General features: G+C 56.9%; 9 protein-coding genes across 9 annotated transcripts; 7 read left to right on the forward strand and 2 right to left on the reverse strand.

The window, feature by feature from the left end:
- Positions 1-407: 407 nt before the first annotated feature.
- On the forward strand, positions 408-2,713 carry SPRG_11185 (hypothetical protein; the record flags this gene model as incomplete). The annotated part of the gene is made up of 11 exons (XM_012350653.1): positions 408-551; positions 595-1,200; positions 1,257-1,370; positions 1,418-1,477; positions 1,530-1,600; positions 1,664-1,796; positions 1,864-2,001; positions 2,053-2,159; positions 2,204-2,336; positions 2,391-2,456; positions 2,503-2,713. 11 exons carry the CDS (start codon positions 408-410, stop codon positions 2,641-2,643), a joined length of 1,713 nt encoding a protein of 570 aa, XP_012206043.1. The 3' UTR covers positions 2,644-2,713.
- A 1,163-nt stretch (positions 2,714-3,876) lies between these two features.
- SPRG_11186 (hypothetical protein) lies at positions 3,877-5,053 on the reverse strand. Its single transcript, XM_012350654.1, has 2 exons — positions 4,752-5,053; positions 3,877-4,701 (listed from the first exon to the last, which is right to left on the reverse strand). Exons 1-2 carry the CDS (start codon positions 5,035-5,037, stop codon positions 3,971-3,973), a joined length of 1,017 nt encoding a protein of 338 aa, XP_012206044.1. The 5' UTR covers positions 5,038-5,053; the 3' UTR covers positions 3,877-3,970.
- Positions 5,054-6,437: 1,384 nt separating this feature from the next.
- On the forward strand, positions 6,438-8,704 carry SPRG_11187 (hypothetical protein; the record flags this gene model as incomplete). Its single annotated transcript, XM_012350655.1, has 4 exons — positions 6,438-6,803; positions 6,850-7,040; positions 7,093-7,288; positions 7,342-8,704. The coding sequence occupies exons 1-4, from the start codon at positions 6,469-6,471 to the stop codon at positions 8,702-8,704; spliced, it is 2,085 nt and encodes a 694-aa protein (XP_012206045.1). The 5' UTR covers positions 6,438-6,468.
- A 1,424-nt stretch (positions 8,705-10,128) lies between these two features.
- Positions 10,129-11,416, forward strand: SPRG_11188 (hypothetical protein; the record flags this gene model as incomplete). The annotated part of the gene is made up of 3 exons (XM_012350656.1): positions 10,129-10,333; positions 10,621-10,880; positions 10,925-11,416. 3 exons carry the CDS (start codon positions 10,129-10,131, stop codon positions 11,414-11,416), a joined length of 957 nt encoding a protein of 318 aa, XP_012206046.1.
- A 92-nt stretch (positions 11,417-11,508) lies between these two features.
- Positions 11,509-12,183, reverse strand: SPRG_11189 (hypothetical protein; the record flags this gene model as incomplete). The annotated part of the gene is made up of 1 exon (XM_012350657.1): positions 11,509-12,183. The coding sequence occupies one exon, from the start codon at positions 12,181-12,183 to the stop codon at positions 11,509-11,511; it is 675 nt and encodes a 224-aa protein (XP_012206047.1).
- Positions 12,184-12,623: 440 nt separating this feature from the next.
- On the forward strand, positions 12,624-13,393 carry SPRG_11190 (hypothetical protein; the record flags this gene model as incomplete). The annotated part of the gene is made up of 2 exons (XM_012350658.1): positions 12,624-13,081; positions 13,134-13,393. The coding sequence occupies exons 1-2, from the start codon at positions 12,637-12,639 to the stop codon at positions 13,391-13,393; spliced, it is 705 nt and encodes a 234-aa protein (XP_012206048.1). The 5' UTR covers positions 12,624-12,636.
- Positions 13,394-13,659: 266 nt separating this feature from the next.
- Positions 13,660-14,253, forward strand: SPRG_11191 (hypothetical protein; the record flags this gene model as incomplete). The annotated part of the gene is made up of 2 exons (XM_012350659.1): positions 13,660-13,771; positions 13,823-14,253. 2 exons carry the CDS (start codon positions 13,660-13,662, stop codon positions 14,197-14,199), a joined length of 489 nt encoding a protein of 162 aa, XP_012206049.1. The 3' UTR covers positions 14,200-14,253.
- A 614-nt stretch (positions 14,254-14,867) lies between these two features.
- On the forward strand, positions 14,868-20,038 carry SPRG_11192 (hypothetical protein; the record flags this gene model as incomplete). Its single annotated transcript, XM_012350660.1, has 30 exons — positions 14,868-15,108; positions 15,156-15,305; positions 15,366-15,466; positions 15,522-15,627; positions 15,670-15,755; positions 15,803-15,857; positions 15,904-15,998; positions 16,053-16,194; positions 16,242-16,407; positions 16,457-16,542; positions 16,591-16,650; positions 16,723-16,866; positions 16,922-16,997; positions 17,045-17,096; positions 17,141-17,260; positions 17,303-17,430; positions 17,473-17,571; positions 17,622-17,781; positions 17,835-17,961; positions 18,005-18,105; positions 18,153-18,238; positions 18,283-18,364; positions 18,414-18,615; positions 18,667-18,860; positions 18,913-18,978; positions 19,034-19,165; positions 19,210-19,354; positions 19,407-19,478; positions 19,524-19,667; positions 19,733-20,038. The coding sequence occupies 30 exons, from the start codon at positions 14,868-14,870 to the stop codon at positions 19,987-19,989; spliced, it is 3,675 nt and encodes a 1,224-aa protein (XP_012206050.1). The 3' UTR covers positions 19,990-20,038.
- Positions 20,039-20,843: 805 nt separating this feature from the next.
- Positions 20,844-22,153, forward strand: SPRG_11193 (hypothetical protein; the record flags this gene model as incomplete). The annotated part of the gene is made up of 7 exons (XM_012350661.1): positions 20,844-21,007; positions 21,059-21,243; positions 21,298-21,381; positions 21,425-21,520; positions 21,569-21,702; positions 21,753-22,095; positions 22,136-22,153. Exons 1-7 carry the CDS (start codon positions 20,893-20,895, stop codon positions 22,151-22,153), a joined length of 975 nt encoding a protein of 324 aa, XP_012206051.1. The 5' UTR covers positions 20,844-20,892.
- Between the last annotated feature and the right edge of the window lie 95 nt (positions 22,154-22,248).

Consider the following 22,248-nt stretch of genomic DNA (forward strand, 5'->3'; position numbering starts at 1 on the left):
TGTGTGCCAAACTGCGATTGGCTCGATCCGGATACGGACGCTTTCGAAAATCCACGTTCAAAATGCACTGGATTCTAGTATGCAGTGATACGTCGGGCGGCAACATATCCGGAAAGCGGCGTGGGTTTAGATCGGTTCAACCGTTTTGACGTGATGGTCAAAATAGGTTTTTCATGCGATCGACCACACTCTCGACTGCGTCGCTGAACCGAGTGACCTCTCTACCGCAACTTGGATACCTTTCTACTGCAGCAGCGACAGCCCTTTCTTTACTCGACGAGCTGCATACGATGTGCATGGCGGCGATGCGTTGAAGTCGCACGTTTGACGTGGTCCAAGTGGGGTTGAACCTATATGCGTTAAACCCATGTCGCAGAATCGCTGCCAGCGACGTTGGCAATACTACGATGGAGCCGACCTTCCCTCCGCTCTCGCGGCTCTTTGTCGTCTGCGGCCGCAGCTTTGACGCGGATGGCCTCGAGGCCGTCTTTGCCACGCATGGGCCCGTGGCCTCCGTGCGCATCGCGGTCGATCGCTCCCACAAGTCCCGGGTACGTGGCGCCTGCCATGGCCGACCCCATGATTCGCCTTTAGGGCTTTGCGTTCGTCCAGTACGAGAAGGCGTCGGACGCCGCCGCAGCGATCGACGCGCTGCATGGCCTCGTGCTCGAGGACCAGCTATTCAAGGTCAGCATTGCGCACGCGTCGGCGCCACGCAAGACGAGCCTCACGCGCAAGCACGCGGCCGAAGACGACGAGAGCGCGCAGCACCACGGCAAGCGCCAACGCGACGACGCGGGCCAGCGCGTCATCGCCAAACCGATCGCGCTTCTCGAGCCGACGGCCTCGGATGCTTGCGCGAGTCCTTCCGTCGAGGCGATTGTCGCCGCACTCGTGGCCGAGATGGTCGATGGCCTCGAAGCGGCGCTGACACCGCCCAAGCCATCGATCGTGAAGCGCAAGTGCTTTGGCCAAGAGTCGACGCGCTTCAAGCAGCCCAAGCGCGGGACCGAGCCACCGAATGATGACGACGACGACGTCCGCAAGGACAAGCCCTCGGCCGAGACCGGTCGCGCGCAGCTCAAGCGCGGAAGCGCCAAAGCCGACCATGCGGGTAGCAGCAAGCGCACGGAGAAGAAGCGCGCGCCGCCAAAGCCGCAGTCACCGCGCGTCAAGCTCTTTGTCACGAGCCTCCTGGACGTACGCGACCTCCTCGTGTGGAGTTCCTCCTCGGCTGATGCGTCGGATTGGTCTAGTACACGCACCAGGAGCTCGATGCCATGTTTCGCGTCTACGGTGACCTCGACAGCGTTGCGCTCGTTCCGTGCCAAGGCAAGCTGCGCACGATGGCATATGTGACCTTCACCAAGGTTGGCGAGTGCTTGTTGGTGTGTGCGGGCGCGTAGTAAGTGTCTAGGCGTCCACCGCGCACATGGCCATCGAGTCGTTCCAGGACGATCCGTCGTCGCTTCTCACGGTGAGCTTCCAGGATCTTATGCACATATCCGAATCAGAAGGTATCCCGATAGGTCGTGCTGGCCGATACGCCGCCGCGGCGCCCGACGCTGCAGCGACCGCCGGATGCGTACTTTGCTGCCCCGTACGACGCGTCTCCGGCTGCCACGTATACCGATCTGATTGGTTTGGATGCTTGGAGGAATAGACCCGAACGCAACTGGCTCCTCGTCGAGTACGAAGCGACCTTGTCGACCGCGATGCTCTCGCAGTGCATGTCGGCGTGCCCCGGCATGGTGCTCATGGACATCAAGATCAGTGGCGACACCAACGCGGCCAAGGTATGGACGCGCGTGGACATAATAGTGTCTGCTATCTTGTCGTTTGAAAAAAACACGTTGGGGGTAGGGTATCGTCTACGTCAAGTTTGCGTCGGAGCGCCATGCGCGCGGGGCCATCGACTTGCTCTCGGGCCACGCCAGCATTGGGACGATGGATTTGATTCCAGATCCATCCCGCGCATATCTTGCGCCGCCTCTCGATGTGGTATCGTACAGCATCGAAAACGATGCAAAGGACACACCAGGAATGGTGTAGGACCTGCACGCAGTCGAGAGCCAATTCGCCCACTTGATGTCGACGCGACCGTACGTCCCGCCGCTGCACGCGTACCCGCGGATCGAGCCGGCGTACCCTGTCTACGAGTACATCGAACGCGAAATGCGAATGAGAACTGAGGACCCTGTAGGTATCCGCCGTATGCGGTACCGCCCATGTATGCGGCGCCGCCGTTGCCGACCGAGGACGTTGGGACCAAGGGCATTTGGCTCCACATCACGTCGACGTCGCCGACGACGCCCTTGGACCAGGCCACGCTCGAGGTACAGTTAATGCCCTTTTCTACACTAAATTATACCAACTTATTGTGTGCGTAGGAAGCTTTGGCGCCGCTCGATGTGCTGCAGCTGGTCGTCGACAGCGACATTGACGCGTCGGCCAAGGTGGTTGAGATGGTTTTTGGTGCAAAAGGCGATGGGACATGTCTAGTTTTCCGATGCCAACGATGCGCTCTTGGCGATCCACGCGCTGACGCAACCCGGCTCTGCGTACCACGTCAAGCTCAGTCGGACGCCGTCGTCGCTCCGTGTCAACAAGAAGGCCAAGACGCACTACTGGCCGCATGGCTAACTGTTGACGACGATCCTACCCTAACCCTATTCTAACCAAATCGTCCCATCGGAGAGGACCCTACAGCTGATGCAACGCGCTGTAAAGTTGATGGTCGCGACAAAGGACTTGGTGCGGACAACGGCGGGAAGCGTTGAACTGCCAGGTTGCTGCCGCTGTATAGGCTTGAACGCATGTCTACCAGGGTATGAGTTATATCTGGTTTAGACAGGGGGTAGTAGATCGACAAGGTTTACAAAGGGCATCGAACCGGTTGAGAGGGGGGGCTGCATGATTCACACGTCGATGAACCAGGAGGCGCCTTGGCCGAGATTTCGCCATTGGCAACGCGAACCCCAACCCGAATCGTTCTATCTATCTATCTATCTATCTATCTATCTATCTATCTATCCACCCATCTATCCATCGACGTGCTGGCTTTACCGGCATTGCATTCGACTCTTCTTTGTCGTCGACGGTCGTTGGTGACAGACCCGAAATGCTAGCATTATGAACCCGATCTGGTAACCTTTCCTATCCAAACACTCTGTACCGACAATCTATCTATCTATCCAGAGGTCGTCGTCACATCGATCTTCGTCCATCGGTGAGTCGTTTCACCCCGAAATGACATCGGTCATTGGCCGCGCGGCAGCTTTTTGCGCGTCATCAGCGGTGGAGGCGACGATGGACGCCTTCATCGCGTCCGCTCCTCGCACAGATGGACACACGACCTTATCGTAAACTTAGGCGGCGCGCATCTGCCTTTCTCCACGAAGACGACGATGACGAGGATGGCAAGAGACGCGATGCATCCGAGCACAAGCACGAGTACATGGAGATCTTCCGTGACTACACCGCTCTCTTCGAGTCCCAGCTTCAAGGTGCGGCATCTCGAGACCAAGTAGGATTGCGATCGAGCCGAGTGTGGTAGGTTTCCTGGACGAAGAGGACATTTCCGCCAATGCGTTGTACGCGGCGTGCCGAGAGATATATCAACGACAAGCGCCGCAACGATGATGCGTACATCGGCCCCTACGACTGGTTTCTGGAAAAGCTACTGGCGGCGCTCGAGTACGACGAGTTCTACGCACTCATGCAGCGAGCGTCCACACAAAAAACGCGCAAGTGGTTCCATGGGCATCGATGCAAGACACGACTGAATCGTTCAAGCCTAGATTTCGTCTGCCATGCAGGTCTACTCGTTCATTCTTGACGACGGGTGGCACGTGTGGTTAACGAACTCGGAGGACACACATCTAAAATACGTAAATGGTAGTCGTCGGTGGCGTCTCTCGTCGTCTGTATACAGAGCTCCATTTTTCTAGTATTGTACGATGACAATTCGTTAATACGCTTCTAGAGGGTTGATCACGGTCACTGTCAACGTGTCATTGCCGGGAAAGAGGCGAATGTCGGGGTAGACATCTGCATTGCGCCCCAGGTACGTCTGGACGGTCGCCACTTTTTGGAATTCGACATTGCACTTGTCGAGGTCGTCGCAAGTAGCTCGTGAGATAACCACATGCCGCGTGTTGCCTTCCCATCGGAGCTGTAAAATACCCGGCGTCGCAACCCGGTCGTCGTCGTCGTTGCTCAGTCCATCATGGTGCCACATGCAGTCTTCAATGAGGCTCCAAAAGCAGTGCCGCGGTGCGATCCCGAGACCGATCCGGTACACGTCGGATGTCCACACTGCAAACTCGTTGACGGCGTCCACGCCCACGAGCGTTGGCGGTAGCAGCGGCGACGTGCCGTTATCAATCAGATCTGTCGGCACAAGTGTCGCAACCTGCGCGTCGTCGCCAAACACGATCGACAGGTCGCTCCGGTCCACATCCCAAAAGACACGTTCGCGCAAGAACACCGACGCGACTTGGACGTCCGAATTCATCGCATGCTGAAAAGCGAGCGAGACCGGCGGCAGCGAGAGGCGGAAGAAGGCAAAGGTCCGCCGGAGGTGGTGGCTGCTGGCGACCGTGCCATCGCCGCACGGTGCGCCGGCCTCGAGCCGCCCCGTGCGAAGGTACTGGAGCACGAATGGGATGTCTTCGGGGCCCCAATCAAAGAGGTAGGCACCTACAGCAACAGTGTATGATGAATAATAGTACATCCGTTTGACCACTGACCCGACTCGTCGCGGGGCCAGTTGGGGGCCGAGAGCACGACGGGGAAAATCGAGTCGAAGCGTCGGAGGAGCGTCGCTGTCGTCGTCTGAAACGTCGCGCCGCCGACGTTGAGTCGCACGAATGCAATCGGCACGGTCGAGAGCGAGCTCGAGAGCACTTGGAAGCGCCAGTACATGAGCACGAGCATCGCCATGCTCAGTGCCGAGACCGCGAACGGGATGAGCTTGACGAGCGAGTGGACGAGCACGGTGGAGGGCGGCGTCGCCTCCATCGGTCGCGCACTCATTTTGGTTTGTCGCGACCTATTTTTACGCCTCCAAAGGTGGCGCAACCGACGCGTAGAGGGGGATCGCGCCGCTGCGACGCTACATGGATTGCACGCTAGCATTTTGGGCCGCCTTGCCGACGGCTTTGGCTTTGGTCGCAGTGCTCTCGTATAAGGGTACTATATAAAAGGAAGTACCCTTGTTTCGCATTGCATCCTTGGTTTCGACAAAGACGACGTTGTCGTTTTCGATGAGCATATAGGCATCCCCTCACCAGCTAGCCTCATTTAACCCTCCGAGGACTAACGGTACGCCCAATGTACAAGGCCACGACGCATGTACCATCGACGTCATGGTCGCGTGTGTTGCCGAATCGGGGCTGTTGTTAACCATGCTTCCAAGCGCACCGCCGCCATCGTTGATGCCACCAGTGCCTTGGACAGAGGCGCTCGAGACAGCCGAACTTCGGCCTTCTAGTACTCATGGGGCAAAGAGGGATGGCATCTGCAGGCCGTTGGGGTGTGGCGTTGCGTCAAGAGTAGCCAGTCGTGGCCGGTCGCACACATGATGTGGATGCGCGATCGCTCTCTGCACCAAGAGCGCAACTTCGGTGTGGCCATGCCTTGGACCAGCATTCTTGGTCAGGCTGTGCTTTGATTAGTGTATTTGGATGAGCGACCTACATTGTGTGTGAGATTTTTGAAATCTTAAAAGATATGATATCAGACCAAGCGCCGCAAGTTGCTGTACTGTACGAACGGGACGAAGAGTTTATTTTGGAACGAGCGTTGACTGTGAATTCAAGTGGCCACATTGACCCTTCGCTCTACGTGTCATGAGGCTGGTCGGGAAATTGCCGGTTCTATTCCATCTCACTTCGATACAACTCGATCGCTGACGGGCACGGCGATGAAGTAGGTCGTGAGACCACGAGCAATAAGCTACGCGCCAACTGGCACTGAGGACCCTTCGAACGACCCGCCACGGCCACCGACGACGCGCTGCCGGCGCTTGATGACGATGCCGCTACAGCAAGCATAGCCGCCTTTGTCTCGAGCAAGTGCCTGAAGCGCAGGAGCTTGTAGTCCACCATGGAGTTGCGCGTCGACGAGGCGACGAAATGATGTTTGGAAGCACCACAGGTGTTGATGCACCCACCGCTGATTCCAAGCAAATCGCCAGCATGGGCCACGTGTACGCTAAGGATGTTCACTATCTTGTCCTCGCGTAGAGCCGGGGATGGCCTAAAGCAAGCCACAGCGACGGACGAGATGTCTTGACACTGACAGCTGCATAACCAAACAAGACAGCTCTGGCTACGAATAACTCATTTCAAGAACAGAACAGGCATTTCCCAACCACCTTGTCTATGTCGGAGACCGCAGTTACTAAACGAAACGGGTGCTATAATGGTTGCATGTGTTGAAAGGCAGTTGTGTACTTTGAAGGCCATGGCATCGGAACCGCGCCAGCCGACGCGACCGTCGTTCTCGCGCCAGCCGACGCGGTCGTCGTTCTCAGGCCAACCAACAACGCGGTCGTCGTTCTCACGGTCTCTCTCGGGGATGCTCGTCAAGTCCGTCTCGGGCGCCCTCGCACCGACCAAGTGGCTCGCCAAGCCGTTTGAAGCGACCGAGGAATTCTCAGGCGATGAGACGATCCAAGCACTCAAAGAGTGCTTGCAGTGCCCGATTTTGTGCTTTTGCCTCTTGAAACACGTGCTCTCGACCATCTTCTTTTGTGTCATGTCCATCTCGCTCCTAACACTCACACCCAACGAAGCCGCGTACGTAGTACTGGTCGATTCACTCGGTTTTAAACTCGAGTTGTAGAACCCTTCAGATTTACTCCCCGTCAGCCACGACGGTCTACGATCTTGTCTCTGCTGTGGGCCACGGCTACGCCATCGTCGAGCTTATCTATCAGTACCTCTGGCGCTTGGAACCTAAAACACAAGCGCGGCCACGTTCAGGGCTGTGGCGCCAGTGCCTCAACCGCATTCAACAGTCGCGCACCGCGACATGTACTCGAAAATGTTATCTCTCTCAGAACTTAACTACGACGCCTCTTACTAGGCTGGTGCCAACTGCTCGAGATCAGTGCGCAGTCGTACCAAGCGTGGAGCCTCTCGTACATGGTGTCGTCGATGCCGGTCGTCGCCCTCTACACCGCGTGCATTGCGCTCAACGCGATTCTCTCGCCATGGCTGCTGTGTTCTCGCATCGCCTATGTCCACAGGACCCTCCGTCTCTTCATCAACGGCGTCTTTGGGTGACCTTTCTTTTTGAGCATTTGACACTATCTTTCATTACTACATGGTGTAGGTTTACGCTCAATACTGGATTTCCCCTCATCGAGCTCGTGCCCCGGCTTCTCAAGCGGCGTTTGACGCCCCGGGCGCACATCTCGCAGCTCCGAAACGACCCGCTCTGGATCACAACGATCGTGCTGTACACGCGCGGCTTCAACGCGACGACCGGCGTTGGCCTCATCGTCAAGATTGTGAGCACCTTGCTCAATTTCTGGACGCTCCGACTTTTAGTGTCGTCCATCTGGGGAAACCCAAAGCGCAAGCCGGTGTCGTTCAAGCTGGGTCCACGCTTGAGTCAGGTTATTCCATCACCAGGAATCGGGCCTCCCGAGCAGGAGGTGTCGCTGCGACGCAACTCTCGCATCGTATCGCTCGCCCAGCTGCCGCAGGCGCGGTACTGGAATTTTCGCATCTCGGGCACTTCCAAGGTGCTCTGCACCATCATGGGAGCCTGGGGAGCGCTGCTTTTCGCGGCTACGGGCCTCTTGATTGCACAGCCGCCGAGTGCTTTGTGTCCGTCCGACTGTCTCCTTCACGTGACGCCGCTCTTTCACCTCTCGTGCGACTGCGTCTACTACCGACACGTGTGTGAGAAGAACGCGAGTTCAAACCTCACCGCGTTGATGTCGCCGTCGCGGCTCGGGGACGACCTCTTTTTCTTGGAAATTGTCCACTGCGCACTCCCCAACGGTCTTCCCCCGGCACTCTTGCTACCATTCGAGTCGCTTTTGGCCGTGCGTATTTTGCACTCGAACATGACAGCCTACGATGTTTCAGCGCGCTTCCTCCCGACATCCCTCGTGTATTTGGAGATTCGGTACTCGCAGCTCACGCAGGTCCCCGCCATCGTTGCTACGGCGCTACCCCCCAACTTAATGTACCTCGCTCTCGACGGCAACGCTATCAAGCATGTCCCAAGAGAAACGCTGGCGGCGTGGCGCCCGCTGACGTCCTTGCACATGTCCGAGACGAACATTGCAGACGAGGTGTTTTCTGGTGTCGTCGAGGTGCTGCCGCAGCTCACGGAGCTGTCACTGCACCACACGGCCGTCACCACGATCCCCATGCGGCTGTTTGATCTGCCGCTGCTCACCCATGTCTTTCTCTCGTCGACAGCCATTTCGGCGCTTCGAATCCCATCGAACGCGTCAAGTCCGCTGCTGCTCCTCGATGTGTCGTGCACGGCGGTTGTCCCCCACGGACTCTGGCCTGCGTACGTTGTCCAAGGCCGCAATGCGACGTACTGCACCTCCCCGATGCGTGCAAAAGAGTGCTCGCCGGCCTTGTTAAACAACTATTTGTGTGACGTGCCGTGCGCCACCATCGAGTTGAAAGGCGACGACGGCGCCTGCGCTCCGTATTTCGAGGTGGCGTAGCGTAGTCAATAAGAGTGTGCAATGTCCACGTGTCGTGTGTGTGTTATTACCCCACTCAACTTTTAGAAAAGGTCGAGGAAGTGTCTTCGCCGAGGCCTCGAATCCTTCGCTTGACCTCAGTAACCTATCGAAAAAATTGCTGCAATCCTGAGGGAGAGTTTGGAGGGAACCAGCTACTAGATGGTTCAATTCCCTAAATCAAGTCTGACGATCAATGTGCACGTCAGAATCGCTAGGATTTCCGCCCGAGTTTCTCCTATTCCGGCATATAGCTCACCATCTTACGGGTACCAACATATCTGCGCATACTCAACTCTTTTGCCGTAGAGTCCATATGGCAAAAGAGTTGGGTCTACGACGTAGACTCAATATCGGGCGATATGCGCGGACTTTAGTAGTGTCCTCGAGCTAGTCGCGACGATTGAAACGTTGGTATCGGAGGCCGCTGGAATGCATACGTCTCGCGTACAGTCGATGTGGCGCGTGGCCATGGCACGGACGCTGCATGCCTAATTGTCGTCACAAGAAGGCTGTGGATGGATCCAGTTCATCCCTTTTCTAATTTAGATCAACGACAGAGCTACCGCCGAGCTCTTCCAACGGCAACGACAGAGACGATGGAGGTTTCGAGACACCTTGCAACCGTCGTACGTGACGTGTGCCGTTCGACATGCTACTCTCGTCGACCTCGCCGAGAAATACCGTGCTCGCGTGGACGCAGCCTGTCAAAGCGGACGCAATCGTCGTCCTCAAAAGCTACGTGCGCCGACCCGTGCTCGTCTTTTGCTTGCTCAAGCATGCTCTCTCGGCGATCTACAGTGGGTTGGTGCTTGGCTCGTTATGGACAATTACGTCCGCAGAAGCCCAGTCCGTCCAAGCCACGACGCTTTCACCGTCTTTGATTGCGTGATGTAGGACCGTTCAAGTCTACTCGGTGCACGCCTCGATCGTCGTTAACGGTGCGCTCCTTCTCGCGCATCTCTGCCGGCTCGGTCCTTTGCTGCCCCTTCTCCGGCGCTCGCAACGACGCACGCAGCATCGCCCGTCGGCTCGGTTGTTATGGCTCGAGACCCGCACCGCGTCCTGTACGCGCGCACTTGTACACCCAAGGGCCTGTACACGCCTTATTCTAGGTGTGTTTCAAGCGCTCGAACTTGGCATGCAGTCGTTCCAAGCGTGGCGACTGTCGTTCTACACCACGTCCATGACAGTTGTGTGCATCTACACGAGCTGCACTGCCATCAACTGCCTCGTCTCGCCACTGCTCTTGACGTCCCGGGCACCTTTTGTCCACAGGACGCTTCGTCTCTTTGTGAACGGCGTCCTCGGGTATTGGAGACAACTTGTCTGCATAGCTATCGACACATTGTACGCGTAGGTTTACGCTCAACACGGCCTTTCCGCTGCTCGACTTTGGGCCTCGCATGTATGCCAAAAAATTTCAGCCGATCGCGATCGCGTCGCAGCTGCGCAATGATGCGAGCTGGCTCACAGTCACATCGCTGGGCATGCGTGGGTACAGTAGCAACACGCTCCCAAGCCTCGTGTGCAAGGTGCTTCTGGGAGCCTTGAACCTCTGGACGATGCAGCTCTTGGCGCAGTCGGTCCTCCAAATGGCCCCCCGCGCCCGTGCGTGTGCTATCATGGCCCCCCCACGGACCATCGGTACCGTCTCTCCCCACAACGAAAAGGTGACATCCCGCCTCGTGTCTTTTTCCGAGCTACAAAAGTACTGGAATCGACGCCCCACTCGCCCTGCAAAAACCATTTGTCTCGCGCTCATTGTGTGGGGTCTCGTCTTGCTCACCAATCTCATGTACCCAAGCGTTTTCCTTCCTATAGTGGACATGTTGTCTATAAAACGAGTAGATGGCTTCTCGTCTCCAGAAGCGTTTGTCCGACGACGTGCAAGGTAGCTGTGACGCCGCTCTTTCAAGATACGACCTGCTACTGCGCGTACGCTCACGTGCACTGCACGACAACGAACGACGACGACAACGACGATGGCGGCGTTGCATTTCTGCAGTCGCAGCTCGCACCGCTGGGAACCCGTCTCTTTTACCTTGAAATCGACCACTGCCCACTGCCGCACGGCGTCCCCGCGCATGTCCTCGCGCCCCTCACTACGCTCTATGCCTTGCGCGTGCTCTTCTCCAACATGACGTCGTTTGATGGCGTCGGCCTTCCATCGTCGCTCATGGTCCTCGAACTTCGGTACAGTGCATTGACGGTCGCCCCACGGTAGTCACGTCGGCCTTGCCGCCGATGCTTCTCTCCCTCTACCTCGACGGCAGTCGCATCCCGCACCTCGGTCTCGACGTTATCCGCCACTGGCGACAGCTCACGACGCTTCACGTCACCGAAACACCCATCGGCGACGACGATTTTGTCACCATTGTGCGCGAGCTGCCCAATTTGAGCGAGCTCGCACTGCACCACACGCGAATCACTGCGCTGCCGCCCGACCTCTTTCGTCTGACGAGCTTGCAGACTGTGTTCTTATCGTCGTGTGCGATCACCGCCTGGCCATCGCAGCCCGTGACGCCGCTCGATGGGTTTCTGGATCTGTCGTGCAATCCGCTCACCCGCGCGCCGTCGTGGGTGCAGGTCGATGCTTTGTGCGAGGCGTCCTGCAGTAGCCTCTTGCGCACCAATGGCCTCTGCAACTATGTGTGCGACGACGCGCCGGCCTGCGCTCCGTACTTTTCCTAGCCCTAGCGAAACCCCCCAATATGGTCCATCGCACAACACGAAAGGAATGCACGTGTCTTGGATTACGTAGCATCGTCGCGCGGAGAGTACGACTACGTATCATAGTGCATGCCGGGGGGCGGGGGGTCCTTAAACACCTTCTTGGGGGGCGTCGTTGGCGCCGGCTCCTCCAGCTGCGGCGCCGACGACGCATGGGCAAACGGACGCGGTGGTGTCATCGGGTGGTGGGTCGCATCGTGGTGCGTGAGCAAGTCGCTGTACCCCACCAAGGTGGCTTTCGGCGCGATCGAGCACGTGTTGCGCTCGTACGAGTGCGTCTGCGTCGCCATCTGCGCCAGCGCGCAGCCGCAGCAGCAAAAGGTGAGCAAGCCGTCGGTCGCGACCGAGCCCGGAATCGAGAGCCGCGTGCGCAGCTTGTAGCGCAAGAACCACATGAGCAGCCACGCCAGCGCCGCGCCAACGCCCGTGCCGTAGCAGAGGGCGAGGCCCAGCAGCATCGGGTAGTAGCTCGCGACGCCGAGACGGGCCATGGTCTGCGCCATCGACACGCACGGGCAGAAAAAGGCCAAGAGGCAGTTGGGCACCACGTCCGTGAGGCAGCCAAACACCGGCGCCTCCCAGCGCCCGACCACGAGCCCATTCTCGTTGCGCGGGCGGTCGCCCGTCAGGTACGTGGTCGTCGTATCGCGGTGGAGTTCGTCGTCGTCGCGGACGTTGTCGACCTTGGGGCTCAGCGTCTGCAGCGGTGTCGCCTTGGGTTCGAACATTGCAGCGCCAAAGCAAAAGTGAGCAATTGGAAGGCACAAGGAATGGCGCCGAGGGTTCGCGCCAACGGTCTATTCGGCCTCGTTCCCGTGGGACGAGGCGAGGCACATGCCCCGTTGGGACAGGACGCCGCTTCCGATCGCTTCCGACCTCGTCAACGGCGAGGTACTCGCGGCGTGGAGGCCAAGAAAGACGAGTCAATGGCTGTGAATGCAAGCCGGCACGTGGGAATCCATGGCACCACGGTGCCGTCAAGCGTTCATGCAATGGCTGAAAAGTCAAGTGCAAGCGACTCACCGTTGGTGGATAGTTCAGACGGGTGCATTTGACGTTTAACCCTAATCCGTTGGTGGGAAATGTGCTCCGCACGTGGCCCAACAAGCTTTGGCCCCTGTCTCGGACCACCGGAGCTTTGGCCCCTGTCTCGGCCATGTAACCGTGAAACGCAGCATCCGATGCCGCTGCGGTCGGCGACGTTTTGCCGTGTGGCGTACGACGCCCACGTCCAAGGCCTCGTCCACCGCCGTTTCAACCCGATCTCGGCGTACACCGAGTACACGCTCGTCGAAGACTTGACGCTCTACGACCTCTTTCGAGCGCCGCGTCCCGTACACACGTCGGCCGTGGTGGCGGTGGTGGACGTGGACGCGGAGCTGCAGTGCCCCATCTGCCTCGGTGTATTGCAGCACACGACCGTTGTTCCGGCGTGCTTGCACCGCTTTTGCCGAGTGTGCATTGACGCTTGCCTCGCATGCGGCAAGCACGAGTGTCCAACGTGCCGCGCGGGTATTCCAAACAAGCGCGCGCTGCGTGCGGACGCGACCTTTGATGCGCTCGTGCAGCTGCTGCACCCGCCGTTCCCACCGCTCTCTCCAAGCAAAAAGCGACCAGCACCGAACGGTACGCACATCGTGGCAGAAACCGAGAGCTGGAGTCATGCTGGATGGCGTAGACCTGGCCAATTCGACGACGCTTGTTGTCGCGTTTGCCCAGCTTGGTGCAGTAGCACCGTCTCAATTGCAGTGGACGACGACGTCGGAGGCGACCGTGCACGAGGCCAACGAGTGGCTGCGAGAGCACCTTTCTGTGCCGGCCATCGTGTGCACCAAGGACGGCGCCGCCCGCCCCCTCGACGCCAAGCTCGTGGATGCAATGACCGAGCACATGACGCTGTACTACCGCACGACCGTGCGCCGAGACGCTTCGTCCTAATTGTCTCAAAGAGGCAGCTCATTGGCTATCCTTGTATCTTGCGCCTCTTGGTCGATCGTATCAACTTGATCGATTGCAGTCGATACTCTCTCCGTCCACCGTGATTGGATACAGACAGCAAAACCCCAACTTGATTTGGACACTGTATGTCGGCTAAACATGCCATTGAACGGCACTAAGAACTGATGTATTTGGGTGCGATCTTGCGAAAGGACACTCTTCGTGGCGCTTGGCCAGAGTCGAATTTGCCCCCGATTGCGCAAGTGATGGACCACGGACCGACCGGAATGGCGCATCCGAGTGTCAACGTCGACGGCATCGTCACGGGCCGCTGGAAGATTGGCATCTTTGGCTGCCTTGACACGTGCATTCCCAACAGTACGCACTTTTTTTCATATGTGATGCAGGATTGCTCAAAGTGCAAGCTAGCGGCGATGGTGACGTTTTGCCCGTGCGTGAGCCTTGCGCAGGTCACGACGCGCATCGGGTATGGCCAGTACTTTCTGCACGTGCTCCTCGCGTCTTTCGTCCTCTACATCCTGTACCTCATCTTGTGCTTCGTCGATGCGATGTGGTTCCAGATCGTCGTCGGCATCCTCAGCTTTCTCATGTTTCTCTTCATGTGCCACCTGCGCTGCAAGGTGCGCGACCTCTTCCACATTCCCGGCTCGATCATCGAGGATTGTCTCTGCGCGCTCTTTTGCGGCTGCTGCTCGTTGGCGCAAATGGCGACCCACGTCGAGTCGTACAAGCCCGGCGACTGCCAGTTTGAAGCCCGCGCGACCCTTCCGTCGTTCCAAGTCTAGTCGCGTTTTCTCACCAGTACCCTCGTCATACAATTGCTTTATGTTGTCATCTGATGATTTGAAAAGACTAGTGTACGAGTAGATCTCTAAAGCGTGGGAATAGAACCGGTGGCGGCAAGCCGTTGACGCAATCCCACGGTCGCGACAATTGCGACCATGGCGAGTGATTGTGGCGCAGTGCACGAACCTTGACAGCCTAAAAGCTTTGAGAACGCAATTGAGCTCAAGGAGAGACACCAGCTGCTCACAATCCATCGAGCGGTTAGTGATTTTGGGTGCAGCCCCGTGTTAACGATCCAGAAGTCGATCGCTCCACTTTCGACCACCATAGTCGCCGACTCGACGACCAACAAGCGATAGCATCGTCTGCCCCACGCGTCCTTGCGTACTCTCCTCCCAAGGGTCAATATAATGAATTGTATTGACACTTGCCGATGTGTGGTCTGGCGCGTGCTATTGCATCTGGGCAAGGTGTACATTCCTCGTATCAGCATCTTGAATCTACTGCCCAACATCTTATAGGGTTGAAAGTCTCTACAATTGCACTGCACGCGTCGTGAGTGCGTTCATGGTGTAGTATCAAGTGACCTTCAACAACGATATAGAACGCACCAAAACGGCGCGTAAAAACGCTTGGTTAGGAAACGATCGCGCCGCTTCGAGTCCCCATGCCAACGCTTACGCGGGACGTGTACATTCGCATCGCGCCGCCGGGGCACCATGGCCGACGCATCAACTGCAAAGGCTGCACCGTCTACACGCCATCGTGCGACGCTTGCGTCAAGAAGCGAAAGCGCGCCAAGCACAAGGCCGCACGGCAGCGCAAAATGATCTGGAACGTCGACTCGCTCAACCCGCGCTGGGACATTCCGCGCCAAGTCAAAGCCGAGCTACCGCGCCTCGTTCTCGGTATGTTCCTACCAGGTTAACCCTACGTTTGTGGAGATTTTGTATAGAAAAAAGTGTCGGTATCGCCCCTCTCGACGTCTTCTTGCAGTGCTCGGGCCTGACACTGCCCCCGCCGCCATCCGATATGTCCTTCTCGACGACCAAGCATTTGCTTTCGGCATCCAATGCGGCGCTAACAGTCGGCAGTGTCAAGTCATGTCCGCCGCATTCTCGATCCATCGTGAAGTGTCTCACGCTTCGTTGTGCAGTAGGGTTAGGGGAGATGAACCCGTTGTCGGACGACGAGCAAAGCAACTACTTTGGTGCGACGGGGCGGCGCGAGCTCAAGCAAATCTATGCAAAAATGGCGTCGCAGCAGGTTCATTTTGAGCGTGTTTTGAGGGTCGTTGCTTGACAAGTGTCGTCTGGTCTAGTACCTGCAAATGGATGGTACGGACGGCCTTGTCGACAAGTTCAAAAGCATGCTCGCGTCGCAAAGCGAGCCGTCGCCAGATCCCATTGGCATGTTCAACGCCCGAGGTAGTTCTTTTGGCGTTCAAACGCCGTCTTAAAAAACCATAGAGGCGCTCACGGCCCGGCACAAGTTTGTGTCCATGTGCTTGGAGCACGAGTTGCCACCGTGTCTTCGGCTCATTATCCGCAACAAGGTACAATCACGATTGTTGTGAAAGTGGAAAACCACACATTGCAATAGATTTCACCCGAAATCAACGTGTCGCACATGTCGATGGGCGATGAATTGGCCAAAAGTAGAAAATATGCTGGCGTCGCCTGGAATTGAACCTCCTGCCTCAGTTTTCAGCACTTGTCTCGTCGAGCTACCTATGGTGCTGTCGCTCAACGCGCGCAACAATCGCCTCACAGATCCAGGGCTCCAAGCCCTCGTCAATGTAGACTGAAGATGCATTGTACGATGGCATAACGTGTCCTCTCTCTACACCTAGGTGGTTCGCAGCAAGCCCGATTTGGTCGCGCTCGACTTGTCCGAGAACAAGGTGGACGGTGACGCCGCAGTGGCACTCGCCGAGTACCTCGGGAGCGCACATTGCGGCCTCACGACACTGATTCTGAGCACATGCGATATCGGTGCCTCCGAAAGTGTCTTTGTCTGCCCTAAATGTGCGTGCGATTAGACGATGGCGAGCTGGTCCCGTTTGCGGACGCGATGAAAACCAACCGCATCTGCACAACGTTGAACCTGAGCCGCAATCTCATTGGAACCTCGGAAGCGCTCAACGCAGTGCAGCCTGACTTGGTCACGGGGGGCGAGGCCCTTGCGGATATGCTGGCCGCCAACACGTACACGTGTCACTTCCATGGGATTTTTCTCATGGTAACCACGCTGTAGTCATCTCACCAAGCTCGATCTATCCTGGAACGTTCTGCGTCTCAACAGCGCGATCCAACTTGGCCGGGCGATTGGCCACAACTATGGTACCTCTCGAATCCCTTCTCGGCGAGGTCTTTGATGGTTCGGAAAAGGGCTAAAAGAACTCAACCTGAGCTACAATGCGTTTGGGAACCTCGGTGCCCAGGCCATCGGTACGGTGCTCGATGCACCAACCATTTGTCTATCGATCGACACTGGCATGCTATTGCTACATCACGTCGTAGGCTGCGCGCTCCAAGAAAACTTCACGCTCGAGAAGCTCGACTTGTCTCAAAACAACATTCCTAGCAAGGCAGCCTTTGTGATTGCCCAAGCCCTCCACATCAACAGCACGTTGACGCAACTTTGCATGGACGGGAATCCTCTTGGTATAGTTCTACACAAGTAGTGTTCAACGTCCACATGTAAACGACGCCATGATAGGCCGCATCGGAGGACGCACACTTTTGCAGGCCATCTCGAGCGCCAGCGACAAAGTCCTCTCCGTCTCCGTCGTCGGGTGCGCTTGAATCACTCAACAAAATGCGAATCGGGTGCACACGCTAGGTGCAACTTTGACATTGACGATTCGAGTCTCTTTGACCCGCAAGACGCGACAGTACGCAACCCCATGAACGCATTGACATTGAATGTGAACGCTAGGGAAAGTACGACTTGGACATGGCCGAGCCGTACGATCGCGCGATCGCTTGCGAGCTTTTGCGATTTGCCAACTCGAAGAAAGGCTGTCGCTTCCTGTCCTTTCTGCACCAAGTGGACAAGGTTGTCGGTATCGTTCCGAGCGCGTTTTTCATGTGGGCGTAGACCACGCGCGATCTCAAGGTCGAGTACCAAGAAGTCGGGCGAGCGCGCGCGCAGCTCATTCGACGGTCTTCGTCACACATGGTGCTTCGTGGCAAGGTGCCCCAAGACAAGCTGGAAAAGCTCTTTCGGTGCGTCGCGGCACTTTGTTGCAAGGCGATTGACGCGAGTAGGACCCTTGACGCGGATAATTCTGGCAACATTGAAGCCACGGAGCTCGAGCGCGGCATGGCCACCTTGGGCGTTCGCTTGCAGCCGGGGGAGGCCGCCCGGTATTCGATGTTTCTGTGTTGATGAGACACGGCTCACAAAGCGCGCCTAGTCTCGTGACACGCTATGACGTGGACGGCACGGGCACGATGGAATTTCCGGAATTCGTCGATCTCATGTCGCAATATTACTTTGACGACAAGCCGACGATGGAGTGGATCGACACGACGTCGGGTTTACCCCTCGCGATTCCCAAGGACGGTCGACTCAAGGTACACAAAGACGGCGCTTCTTACGACTCAATTCTTATTTTCGGTGCACGCAGATCGACTTTATCGATCTGCACATCCCGTCCGAGGCCGACGAAGCCGAGTCCAAGCTCGGTGTCCAGCAGCTCATTGAAAACATCAAAGCCGACCCGAACCAAGTGAATTTGATCAAATTGGCCAAAAGTATCCAATTCTTCAAGCTGATATGTTGAAACAATGGTGCTAGATGGCCTGCACGTGCGTCAGAACGAAGGTCAAATGCTTCTGGACACGCTCGTGTCCAAAATGGACATTGTCCAAGCCCTCGCGCTCATTCTTCCCCACGTCGTACGACGCTTCACAGCCTGCTGCTTGTTGGTCTCAACTCCAAGTAGGTCGATCCCAACCATGCGTGCCCACTGATCGAATCCAATGTGAATGCGGCCCAGCGCTTGCGGTTGCAGACCGTACTCAAAGACATGTGCGTCGGCGTTTCGATCACAAAAAATGGTTGAGCTGAATTAGGTACGGCCCCATCGTGGGCTTGGCCACGGGCCATTACTCGCTCGATCTCGCCGACGACATTGATCGCGCCACGTTTCGAAAAGTGTTTTTTTCGCCTTTTCGTGTCAAAAATGTATAATTGTGTGGTGTAGGTCATGGAGATCAACAACAAAATCATGTATCACCGGCGCACCAACAACTTCAAGGACACGAGTCAGCACGAGAACCACATGGGGTTCCGCAACGAAATCTACAACAGCAAAAAGATCGAGATCACGTCGACGTTTTGTGACAAGTTGCCCAAATTTGGCACGCTCGACTTTGACTTTGTCCAGTTGTCGCGCCCCAAGTCGGGTACACGACCCGCTAAACATACTATGTTTAGTTGCACTGTATGCAATCTAGGAATTCTACCCATGTCGGAAAACCGCTTCCAACAGCTCATCACAAAGCTGTGTTTGGACGCTCTGGACAACGCAACACCCGAAAAACGCCGTCGGCAACCCACTCCCGCGGCGATCAGTCGCCGGCTCAGTCCGCTTGCGTATGATTTTCTGCTCGAGCTGCAGTCGGACAATGTGCGCGTCTCGGACCTCTACGTACACGTGTTTTTTGTTCCTTTTCAAAAAACCAAATATGCACGATCCATAGTCGCGCGATGTGTCGACGCCACTTGTGATTCCTGGCGCGGTCGTGTCACCGGAAGCGCCAAGCCAGGTACGTTGCAAACCGAGCGACCGAGACAAGTGGTGCTTGATATTTTCGGAAGTAGATTAGCTTTACAGGTCGTCGACTGCTCATGGAGCTCCAAGCACTCTTTTGCACGCGGTGGGTCACGACGAGCCAAGTCCGCTTCATCCTCGAGCGCTGGCCAATGGATTTCGGCACGACGCGCGTCGACGCTGTACGCAGCCGCACACGGTGAAGGGTGTGTCAATATGGGCGTAGGCGCTGACGCTCTTCGATCGAACGCTGGATTTGTACAATTACGTCCAAGTGTTGTGGACGCTCTCGGATTCGGAAGTGGCCCAGCTCATCTTTCGTCTCGGCTGGCTCAACCTCTGGAGCCCGCTGTACCCGGACATATATTTTGGTAGAATCCTCCACACTCGGTCGTTTCGTGTGCAAACAATCGCGCCGCCTAGAGCTCGACTTGAGCATCTACGAACAGCGCGAGGTCTCAAAAGTGCTCGTGCAACTTGCGCTCGATGAGCCCGGTACAGACTCGACTCGAATGGAACGCGGTTCGAGCCGCATCTTAGGCGAAAACTGGCAAGACGCCAAGTTTGGCTGGTCGCGCGACGTGCCGATCCCGGGCTGGGTCCTCAACATGTCGTGGCTCACGCCGGGTCTCTACCCGGAGAAAGGGTACCTCTCGGTCGAGTACTACTCGGGTGCTGACAAAGGTATACGACGATTTGTTTTCCAGATTCTAGATCTGGTTGGGTACGATGATGATGACATCTGGTAGGTTGTGGCCCGGTGTGGCCGACGCGCCTCAAAGCCATGAATGAGGTGCTGGCCGAGCCACCGATTCCATTCGACGCGTTTCTCGCGCAGCTCGTCAAGCCGAAGAGAATTCCAAAAAAGAGACCCGACTCGGACCGGAAGCAAACACCGGACGGGGAGCGCCCCCCGCTCACGCGTCGTTCGAATCCCTCCCGCGACGGGTCGGAGCGAGCCACGACGCCACCATCCGCTCGACTACAAACCAAGCGAGATTTATAAGTATATAAGATTGCATGCGTCTCGAATCGAGGATCGCTGCGAAAGAGCATGGTGGACACTGGTCGTGTACGACGCCACGTCATGGCACCGCCGTTTCAGCCAATCCCATTGCAGAATTTGGGACCACGAAGGCAGTGTTCTAATGAAAGTGTTGGGAGTCCAAATATCATTGGCAGCACCAAGTACACCATGCAATATACAACCCAAGGGGACAAGACAATTTTGTTTCCTTGGTGTAAGCCAAGTGTAATGCCAACTCGCCCGCAAACGCACATCAAGAACTATTGGAAATCATACTGCAAGTTATGCATTTATAGAGTATTCTCAGAATGAAACCTGTATCCTCATCATTGTTTTTATATATGTTATAAGACGTCATCTGTTATGAGAGGCCTTGCCCACAGCAGCGCGAACAAGCGTCAGCGGCACTCGAGCACCGGAAACAACCTCGTGGGTCATTCAACCTCGTGAGATTCGAAGGCAGCTGGAATCTCCTCGAGGCATACCCATACTAGAAAGTGGAAGCCATCGCGGGTGTTGACGCAAGCGCTGGTCACGAGGTACTTCAACCTGTCGCTATAAAGCGGCGATGCCGAGCCCCCTCGCTTTCTGAGGCGCCTTCGCTTGGCATCGTAGTCCTCGTGTCATGGCCAATTGTCTGCTCTATGTTGTCGATTAGCTACTCCTGCAACGGCGGCTCGTTTCTGTGTCCAATATGTCGTTGGCGCGGAATTATTAGCTGGCGCCACGTGTTTGAAACGAGATGCAATATGCAAACCTTTATACACTACGCAAGTACAATTATTTCTGTCTTGTTTTTTGAATATGCGTAAATGCCATTTCGACTCTCAGATCGTATTCGGCTTGGACTTGGCACAACTCGCTTTGCACCCAAGGCCGCGGATGGCGTCGTCCGCAGCCCGCGATGCGTCGTCGCTCAAAGGCAACCTCATGATTCTCTCGTACGGTCTCATGGAGTGGGCCGGCCAGAAGGTCGATGCGACTGTCGTCACGCCCTGTACGTCGTCCTGCTTGTCCAATGAATAATCGTGATTTGACTTTGCCGTAGGCGCGCAGATGATCTCGGGCTCGATCGTCAACCCATACGTGCTCAGCGGCAAGATCTGGGACACGCTCAAGGAGAACACGCCGCAGCGCGCCCGCGACGTCTCGCGGCTCTTGAGCCTCGCGATCTCCAATTCGGCGCTCATCCTTGGCAGCGACAACTCGACCGAGTGGAGTGCGTCAACTAAGGTAGGATATCTCATGCTGTGCCTAGGGTGTGCCACGTACAGGCTGCTGAATTAGGCACTGCGCGACCATACGCTCGCGATGGCGGCGACGCCGGAAGGCCAAGCCGTTGTCCAAGACTGCGTCGCAACGGTCGCCAAGGTGCGCGCGCCGACATGAGTCCGTGTGCATCAGCCTCGTGTAGACGTGTCAAGCGCTGAATACGCCAGAGACCAAGGCGGCGACCAAGCAGCTCGCGTCGGCCGTGCAGAGCTGGATCCAAATGCTGGCGACGCCCGAGGTCCGTCCCGCTGCCTTGCAACGTGCGTACCACGCAGCTGCGTCTTAGGGTCTTCAGGTCATTGACGGCTTTGGCGACTGGTGCAACCACTTGACGGACGTGGCCGCGTCACCTGAGAGCACGATTTTTCTTCTCGAGGTCGCCACCAACCTCTGCCACGTCTTGTCGTCCGACTCGACCCGGTACCTTGCAGTGTGCGTGACAGCTCCTGACAAGAACGGGCTTGCATTAGCGAACGGCCCCGCGACCAAGTGACCAAGGAACTCGAAGAGCTCATGCTGTCCAAGTTCAACATGAGCGGGACGCCCGCGGCTACGGACGAGACGCCGCACGACGACAGTACCGAGGATGACGACCAAGCGGACGATGACGCGGCGCTGAGCGACAATGAGACGGACATGGCTGACACGGACAGCGTCACGTCACGCTTTAGCGTTGCGTTTAGCGGGGACGGTGACGAGGACGAGAGCGCGCCGCCGGCCGAGACGCCGATGCCCACGTACACGAGCGACGCGACGCATGCGACGATCCGTCAGCGCCACGTGCGTCGACTCACCAACCAAGCCATCCGCAACGTATGCCATTCGATATTGTTGGAGAATATTGTCATTATAGTGTTTGTACGATACGTAGGTGCCTCGACGCAGCGCCCGGTCGCTGGCGCTGGCGACGACGTTGCGCGCGCACCGACGCAAGCCAACGGTTGCGGCGCCGGTCTCGCCCCTCGA

Source organism: Saprolegnia parasitica (genome assembly GCF_000151545.1).
Source record: "Saprolegnia parasitica CBS 223.65 unplaced genomic scaffold supercont2.68, whole genome shotgun sequence".
Classification (NCBI taxonomy): domain Eukaryota; phylum Oomycota; class Saprolegniomycetes; order Saprolegniales; family Saprolegniaceae; genus Saprolegnia; species Saprolegnia parasitica.